The sequence below is a fragment of the Leopardus geoffroyi genome, chromosome E2 (assembly GCF_018350155.1).
Source record: "Leopardus geoffroyi isolate Oge1 chromosome E2, O.geoffroyi_Oge1_pat1.0, whole genome shotgun sequence".
NCBI classification, from domain to species: Eukaryota; Metazoa; Chordata; class Mammalia; order Carnivora; family Felidae; genus Leopardus; species Leopardus geoffroyi.
The window spans coordinates 31,760,421-31,769,126 of NC_059335.1; the positions used below are offsets into that span (position 1 = coordinate 31,760,421).

General features: G+C 46.2%; 1 protein-coding gene across 2 annotated transcripts in view; it reads left to right on the forward strand.

Annotated features, from left to right (window-relative positions):
- FTO (FTO alpha-ketoglutarate dependent dioxygenase) overlaps nt 1-8,442 on the forward strand; it is a 393,904-nt gene extending 385,462 nt beyond the window's left edge. Inside the window, exons 9-10 of one of the 2 annotated variants that reach the window (XR_006702654.1) lie at nt 5,076-5,290; nt 8,129-8,241. Coding sequence is in view for 1 of the 2 variants with exons in the window: in XM_045442778.1 (XP_045298734.1) it covers nt 8,129-8,282 (154 nt within the window). In the remaining variant the exon portion in view is untranslated. Of the gene's footprint in view, nt 1-5,075; nt 5,291-8,128 lie in introns of both variants that reach the window. The other variant, XM_045442778.1, reaches the window with a different exon arrangement.
- The last annotated feature ends 264 nt before the right edge of the window (nt 8,443-8,706 follow it).

The window sequence follows — 8,706 nt, forward strand, 5'->3', positions numbered from 1 at the left end:
CCTCTGTATGGTTTTTTTCCTTCACTTCACAAAATAAAACCCCAAACCCTAATGTTCATGGTGATTGGGCTCTATAGCGTATGCGTGTTACATTTCAGAGAAATCGTAGGCAGTAGAAGAATTGGGAACTGTGAAAAACACTGTTTACCTGGAGAAGGCCTTTGGAGTCCCAAACAGATGTGGAGAACACAAGTCCTTGGCAACAGCTGGGCCTTGCCAGTACTGTTCCCTTCGCTACCCGGTGGGTAGACGGACCCCACGAGTACGCTGACTGATTGCGGGTAGACAGCAGCCTTATCCGTGCTTGAAAAACGGCTTGGTTCGCCACGTGGCGTTAGGCACAGGCATTCCAAGGCATCGTGGGGACATTTGGTTTTTAACGCACCTAAGCAGACTCTTTCTTCTGTCAGGCTTTTCACGTCTTCCCTGAAGTGTGAACCCACCCCCCCCCCCCCGAGTAGACTCTTACACGACCAGAAGTGAAGCCAAGCCTACTTTCTCAAGTGGTTGTGGTTGAAAAATACCACCAACAAAAAAAGGGTATATTGATCTGAAAAAAAGAAGAGGGGAAAAAAAAAAAAAAAAAGCTGACCCATGGGCCAAAGTTTGGCTTTTCCTCACTCTGATGTGTGTTGACTTTACTGATCTGGAAACATTAACATGTGGTACAAAGGCAAGAGGTTAAAAGCCTTTCAAAGAGAGGGTGAACATGCCCTTTGTTGAAGCTCATTTAGCAATTGGATTTGCTTGGTGGTTCTGCAGTAGGTAAACTGAGTTATACAGATTTAAGAAGCTGATTTTATAAAACCAGCTTGGTCAAAGTAGACCATTATGGTAGCTATGACAGGGCAGCCCTTTATTTTCAGAGTTGTCCACGGTGCTGTGATGGCAGTGACGGAAAGTCCGAGAAGACAAATCCTGAATTGGTTAGCTCACTCGCTCTTCTTTCGAAAAGCGTCACTTATGATAAACTGGACTGTGTGTTCTTCTCATGACTAAGACAGATTATTTGGAGCAAAGCCTAGTGAGCCCAGCAAAACCAGTGCAGTGGACCGGTCTCTTACTCGAGGTTAGATTTGAAATGTGGTGTTTAAGGTAGACATCACGGAGAGTGAGAATTATGTGTGAAAATCCCTGAACTTGTACATAAGGTACTGTCCAGGATTTAGATTGTATGGTATAGGAAAAATACTTCTGTTTAGACACTGGAATCACCCTGGGTGGCAAGATGCTGTAGCACTCTTGGTCCCGTCGAGAAGGGAAGAATGGAGAACTTCCTGATCCTCCAAAAGCATGAGGCCATAGAGGAGATTGTTGCCCAATTATATCGTTACTTCCCGCTATTTTCATGCTGATCCAGGCCACTGGGTTTTGCAAGTTAAATGTAGATTTGATGGGAAGCCTCGCATGCTGGCTTATATCCTTTGAGGGAGTGCATTCTGATGTGGCTGATATCCTAAAACAGACTCCTGTTTAACATCAGCCAGAATGACTGTCAACTCCTCGTTGTAAATTACAATTCTGGAAAAAACTCTGACTTGAAGAGAAGTGTACTCTTTTCGTCACTAGGTATTTCCTGGTGAAGTTGTTAGTTTACAATTTTTTTAATGTTTATTTTTTAGGGAGAGAGAGAGAGACAGACAGACAGAGCATGAGCGGGGGAGGGGCAGAGAGAGAGGGAGACACAGAATCGGAAGCAGGCTCCAGGCTATGAGCTGGCAGCACAGAGCCCGACGCGGGGCTCGAACTCACGAACCATGAGATCATGTCCTGAACCAAAGTCGGACGCTTAACGGAATGAGCCACCCAGGCACCCCTGAAGTCGGTAGTTTAAATCACTCTCACCTTTAGGAATGTGATCTCTTTCATTTTTATTTATAAGCGTTACAAGCGCCTCTGGCCGACATTGAATAATGAGTTGTATTTTTTAAATAGGACCTGTATTTTGGGGCTCCTGGGTGGCTCACTGACTTAAATGTCTGACTCTTGATTTTGGCTCAGGTCATGATCTCACGGTTGTGAGATCGAGCCCCATGTCGGGCCCTGCACTGGGTGGGGAACCTGCTTAAGATTCTCTCCCTCTGCCCCTCTCCCCAGCTCACACTCTCGGGCGCACGCTCTCTCTCTCTCTCTCTCTCTCTCTCTCTCAAAAATTAAGATAAAATAGGACCTGTATCTATACATAGAGGAAAAGGAGGTCGACGCATAATTATACATCTGTGTGACATTTTACCTATTTTAAAGGGCTTTTGTATACATATTTGGTTTTATCTTCACATAATCCAGTGAAGCAGAGAAGCACTAGTTTCCTGTAACATCTAAGGAAACTAACAGGTTGAGAGATTTTTCCCAGGAGCACAATCAGAAGTAGTTTATGCTCTTAGAAGATGAACACGTGTCTTTCATTTCTGCAGACTTTATAGATGCTTATGGCGAAACTCAAAGTCATCAGAACGAAAAGGAAGTTTTGTCAGTCATTTGCTATAATGATAGTCCTTCTAGAACTTGAAGGGGAAAAAAAGCTTTGTTCCTCCTTCCCCTCCTTGAAATGGTTTGGAATCTCCTGAATATGTAAGTTTGTCAAGAACGGCTAAGTAGTCAGGGGACAGGGCCCCTTTCGTCCACATGGAAACGCATGACAACGGTGGAATGTGGTGGAAGGGGCAGCCAGCCAGATGCCCAGGTCTGGCCCAGGCCTGGCTCTCCCACTTTCCGTCAGTTAACTGTGGGTGAGGCAGCCCTCACAATGGGGATCAAATACCCACCTCCCGCATCTCCCTTAGTTTGTAAAACTCGAACTAACACAGTGCTGGGTACTAAGAGTCTTTTGGACATTTAAACAATATACAGAATGTAATTCTTGTAATCAGGAGTTGCTCTCTTCTTTCCCACTAAAAGATTCCCTCTTAGGAGTTTATTTTTCTTGTCCGCTCTGCAGTGTGTGGCTAGTAATATTTCCCCATCAAGTTCTGGGTTTTTCTGTATTTTTTTTTTTTTTTTTTGAAGCTGGCTTATCTTGCCGAATCTTCTAGCAGAAACCATTTCTCCTGAAATCTTTATCGTGTCACCAAGAGTTATGTAAATGCTACCTGTCCTTCTTTATTTGTTGCAAAATTTAGGGACAAGGAGGAAGACCGTATATGTTTTCTTAAAATCAATGGCCAGCACATTACTGTAAAACCTATTGATTAAAAACACAAAGTATAATGTTAGTCATTTAGTCTGTGAAGTGATGCAATAAGGGAAGAAATTTATCCTTTGACTTTTGCATTAACCTTTTATTGACTGCTTGCATACCCATAATTAACACACACTTTAGCTAAAGTGGTTAATTTTAGCACGGTGACCAGTGCTCGCTAATGTAGCTGAAATCCGGATCACCCAGATGTAAGTGTGGCCCTGGGGGAAATCAGCGGGGCTGAGGCCCTGTGTGAGTTACACCTGTGGGGAGAGAGTCTGCTCCCATCGGCCAGCCGACACTTTTCCGTTGCTTCCTGTCGTGTCACCAGGTCCTTCGGGGTGAACCATTCCTAGTATCGAGGGGTTTTGGGGGTGGCTCATAGCATCCTTGGAATCAAAATAAAGTGCATTCGAGAGGGAGAGAGATGCCATATGTGTGATTTTCCTTTGCTCTCTTGGTAATGCTTCACACAAGGGGCCGGGGGGCTTCTGGGTAGCTTCAAGTTCATTTGCTCACCAAGAAGCATTAAAAACAGGATTTGCTTGGGGCGCCTGGATGGCTCAGTCAGTTAAGCATCCAACTCTTGGTGTCAGCTCCGATCATGATCTCACGCTTCACGGGATCAAGCCCCGCCTCAGGCTCCACGTTGACAGCGTGGAGCCTGCTTGAGATTCTCTCCTCTCTCTCTCTGCCCCTCCTCTCTCTCTCTCTCTCTCTCTCTCAAAATAAATAAATAAACATTTAAAATTTAAATAAATGAATAAAATAGGATTTTAGGATGCGAATAGAGAGAACAAGGTTGAAAGGGGAAAAGATCATTTTCTTACTGTTTGAGCGGGTCCAGAATGATCTACTCTCCTTGGGAGCGTGGAGTTTAAGGAAATTTGTTTTTTTCAACCTTCTTGAGAAAAGCCATCCAGCTGTGGTCATTAAAACCAGCTTATCTGCGTGCAGAGACCTATTTGGATGACAGCAGCACCCCCTTGTTTTCTGGGTAGAAGTTTGTCTCAAGTAGAAATACTATTTGAACCAAAAACAAAAGCCAGCGTTTTCACGCCGTCGTACCCGGATGGTCCCTGCACACACTACACTGTGTCGTCAGCCGCATCTCCGTTTGGAGGCAAGACCGTCCATGTCCCCTTGGCAGGCAGGCCCATGGCACACGGATGTTGTAGTAGAAGGCTGGGGGGGGGTGGGGCGGGGAGTAACTGACAGGTGGGGAGCGTGGCCAGCATATCAGCCAGGACTCTCTGGTCGCAAGTGACAGGAAACCCTAACTCAATAACGAATTGTGAAACTGAAAAAAGTCTAAGCATACCCGGCTTCAAGTGAGGCTTGATCCAGCTGTGAACAGTATCACCCAGGAGCCAGCCCCTTGCCGCGCGTAGCAAAATGACCGCGGCCGTCCCAGAGGGTGCGCCCTGATGGTTCACAGGCGATGAGAGAGGCTTCTGCCGCAGCCCCCACACCAGTCCTCTGGTTTAGTGTCTCACTCTGGCCCTGGATTGGGTCACGTGCTTCCCTGTAAGCCTCTTCCCGTGGCTGGGAGAGTGTGGTGTGCTCATAGGTGGAGCCAGTCAAGGCTCTCCCCTGCTGTAGACATGAAGCCGATCCCACCAGACCCCATGGCCAAGCATGGGGAAGGGACAGGTTGCCTGCAGGAAAAGTCCCGTCTTCTTGGTGCGGGAAGATAGGGATAGACACAGGCTGCAAATGTTCACCGGGGTCAGCATTCCTAAAACACGCCCTAAGAGAACTTAGGGCCCCTTTATTTTGCATACCGTAGAGCGTATGTGCTAAGCAACAATCCAACTTTCTTTCCCGCAAATGCCAAGTCAGTCTGGAAGAGCCGCCGCTCAGAAAGTCGGACGACGGCGCCTTTTGTTAATTCTAGGTCTTCGGGAACAACTGTTGGGTCTTTCCAAATCTGAGCATTTTCGCCCGTCACTGGAAAGCTGTCGCAGCTTGGATAGTACACCTCAGCATCCTGGAGTATCACATTGCGATAGGATTCAGCCACGGGCTCCATTTGGCTCGAGCCAGAAAGAACTGCTTCCGAATCTCCAGAGCTTCTAGAGAGAGCCGGTCCGGAGGCCCCCCACTCAGCTGGTATGAAGGGAGGGCACTGTCACAGGGACCACAGGCAGCTCGCTCTATGCTTGACTTTACCATCTGTCCTTCGCTCGTGCTCATAGTAGACGTAACGGCAGTGGTAATAATATGTAATATCTGCTGAGTGCTTCCTGCATGCCCGGCAGTGTCCTGAGCACTCCGCATGTATTAATCGATTTAACCTTTGCAACAGCCACATAAGTAAGTGTTAGCATCATCATCATCATCATCCCCACTCGCTCACCGTTAACCACGACACTTCGACCTCCCTCCTGCCCCGTCTTAGGAGATGAGCCATGAAGAGGCAGAATGAGTGATCTGAGCAAGAGAAGTTAAAACTGAAAAGGGGCTGTGCCTTCAAGCAATTCTCAGTCCCCTTTCTCAGAAAGTTCCGCGGTCTGGCACGGTGTCGAATCAGACAGTTCGATCTGAGGTGGCCGTGACCATCCTCTCCTGTGGGTCAACGCATCACCCGAAGCAGCGAGCCCTCTGCTGGGCCCCGTCGCCACCTTTTGGAAATTGGCCAGGAGCACTGGTATTAAAGGGAGTTTCAAAGCGACCTGGAAAAATCTGAATTAAGACCGTAAAGAAACCCAACCAAGGGCTCTACCTTTAGCCCAGAGGGAGGCAGCGAACGTACACAGCTCCTAGGCTCTCGGGGCCTGGATGGAAAGGAGCTGGTGTCCGCACCAGCCAGGCTTTGGGTTGCAGAACATCTCAGAACCAGAAGAAAACCTTTCCCCAGAAGAAAAGCTGGTGGGAAGCTTCTAGAACGCGGCCGAAGCCAACCTCTGCAGCAGAGGATTGAATATTTGTCACGCTTTCTCAAAGTGAGGGGGCAAACCCGCTTGACAGGTGAAAAAGCATCTCTATTGACTTTTTACAAACCTTATGATATTCTAGGTGGATCGACACTTATCATAGCCCTTTAATCTGCCAGCCAGGATAATGTGCGCGCAGATAATTTATCCGCTGAGAGGTTGAAATGCTCAATTTGGAATAACTTTCCCCACCTAGTAAATTGAGCATCACTCTGTGATTCTGAAGCAGAGAGAAAGCACAATTTGCAAAGCTGTGCCGAGTTCCTTTGTAATTAGTCGCAGCTTCCCCTGAATATTAATTCCCTCCCATGCCTTTCATGTGATTTAGAGACTGTCTCTAGAACTACAGAGATGCACCCTCAGAACCACGACAGCAAGCGCCAGAGTGTCAAACACCTATTATTAAGTAGCCTGCAGAATGCACCCTCTGTTCTTTAGTGCTGTGTGGGGCTTATCAGTGCAAACAGTTTAATATTTATGCTAAGAGGATTGTCAAAAGCAGCTTCTGTTGCTTTAATTCTTGTTTTAAATAAATAATGAGAACATTTAAACACATTACTCTTCTTGGGGCCCTGAGGTCAGCTAATCTTATTATTTATGAAGTGATGTGCTACATAATAGTACTTAGCGCATGTTAACAGACGCTATTATCAGGGTCTGATGCGGAGAGCCGAAGATATATTGGAATGTTATGTGTAATGTACGACGGATTGAGTGCATAGGATGCCGGTATAGCAATTAACCACGCGAGAAAATAGGTATAAAGTTGAAGTATGTTTTCCCGCGGGGATCCCCTCACCATTAATAATTCCCCAGAGAAGACGATGTCTTTTCGTCACGAACCTTCTCTACCACCGCGCCTGGAACGAGGGCCAAGGAGATTCCGTTCTTTGATCTCTTCATAGCTAGCCCCACACGGAAGGCAAACCGTGGGCAGGACCACTTTTTAACGGATTTAGAGAACAATGCAGAGGCGGTGGGGGCGGGGAGGAACTCTTGCTGCTCTTTCAAGTGGACTCACGGTACTTCTTTTGAGTGTATACCCTTCCACCGCCCTGCGCTCCCAGACAGGAGGGAAACTGTTCATTTCGCATTGCAATTTGTTGCATTCTCTTATTACATTCTCTCTGATCCTCGTTTTTCAGACAAATAAAGCCGAAGCCACTGAGCTTTCCCAGACCGATTTTAAATAAGCCGGTCTCTCTGAGAGGTAGATGCCTGCCAGGGGGTGACGGTGTCGCCCCAACTTTTTTTTTTTTTTCTTACAAGGCTATAATTTAGTTGCATATGATAATTAATTTCTCTACTATTGATGAATAATCCATTTAATAAAAACCGTGATTTAAGTGTTTTCCTTAGGGAGTAACTCTTGCTAGCCTTTTAATTTAATTTTGTGGAAGTTTTCCCCACCTATTCATCAGTGGAAATGATTATTAACCTCTATTTGCATATATCCTTATAAATCGGTCTCTCCTTGGAGTGCCTTTTTCTGAGCACAGCAAGCTGGGACACTTGTAAATCTCTAGAATCTCCAAAGTCAATCCCAGCCTGTAATATTGTTTAATCTATTCTTGGACGTTTTAATGCAGTAAATTCAATTTAATCTTTCCCAGTAATCTAGTAATACATCGAAATCCCACAAACATTTAAATCTGATAATGGCTTAATCACACACTTTAAATAACAGTTGAGATAATGAAAAAATAATTCACCATTTTAAAGGCAGAGTAACTGAATTTCCCTGGTGATTGGCTTCTGTGGAGGCCACTGGAGATAATACAAAGCAGGGAATTGAAAAAAGAAAAAGCAGTTCCGGCACCATGAAGAACAATTCTTCTGTCTTAGAAGCACCTGCTTTCTGCCTGGGGAACTCATGATTCTTGCGTCTCATCGCCACCACCACCGTGGAGGATTGTCTTTGGAATGTTTGGCAGTGTCGTTCCAAACTGCACACGGGTTTGAGTCTTCTAGGAATTTCTTCCCATGGATTAATTACCTCTTCCTATTCTTCCAGGTGCCAGTCCCGAATTGCCCGAACTTTACCTGTGGATCAGAAGCCAGAATGTCGGCCATATTGGGAAAAGGATGATCCTTCGATGCCTCTGCCGTTTGACCTCACAGACGTCGTTTCAGAACTCAGAGGTCTGCTTCTGGAAGCAAAACCCTAGAAGGAGCACAAGTCTTCGGTGGGGGAGGAAAAGATATTTTTGGCTTCCTTCCTCCAACCATGTCATGGGCTTGGACAAGGGTAGACTTGGCCTTTAGATTGCAGAACCTGGGTCCCAGATGGAAAGAGTAGGGAATGGAGCCCATGAATATTAAAACGTTCAAAAAACGACGCAGTGTTATAATCTGATTCGGTATGAAACGAGAACCTGCCCCCAAAATACTGTTCCCCTCTTGGATTTTTAAGGTGAGGCCTTCATCTCCCAAGGGCCATGGTGACAGAGGTGAGCCCAGCCTATGACAGAGCCCATCCTCCTTTCCACCTTCCCAAACCTGTTCAGAGACTCTACAGTAGAAGACTCTGAAGTCATCCAGGGGAAGATGGAATCTAGATCCGTTCTGCCCAGTTTCTCATGACGCCATCTA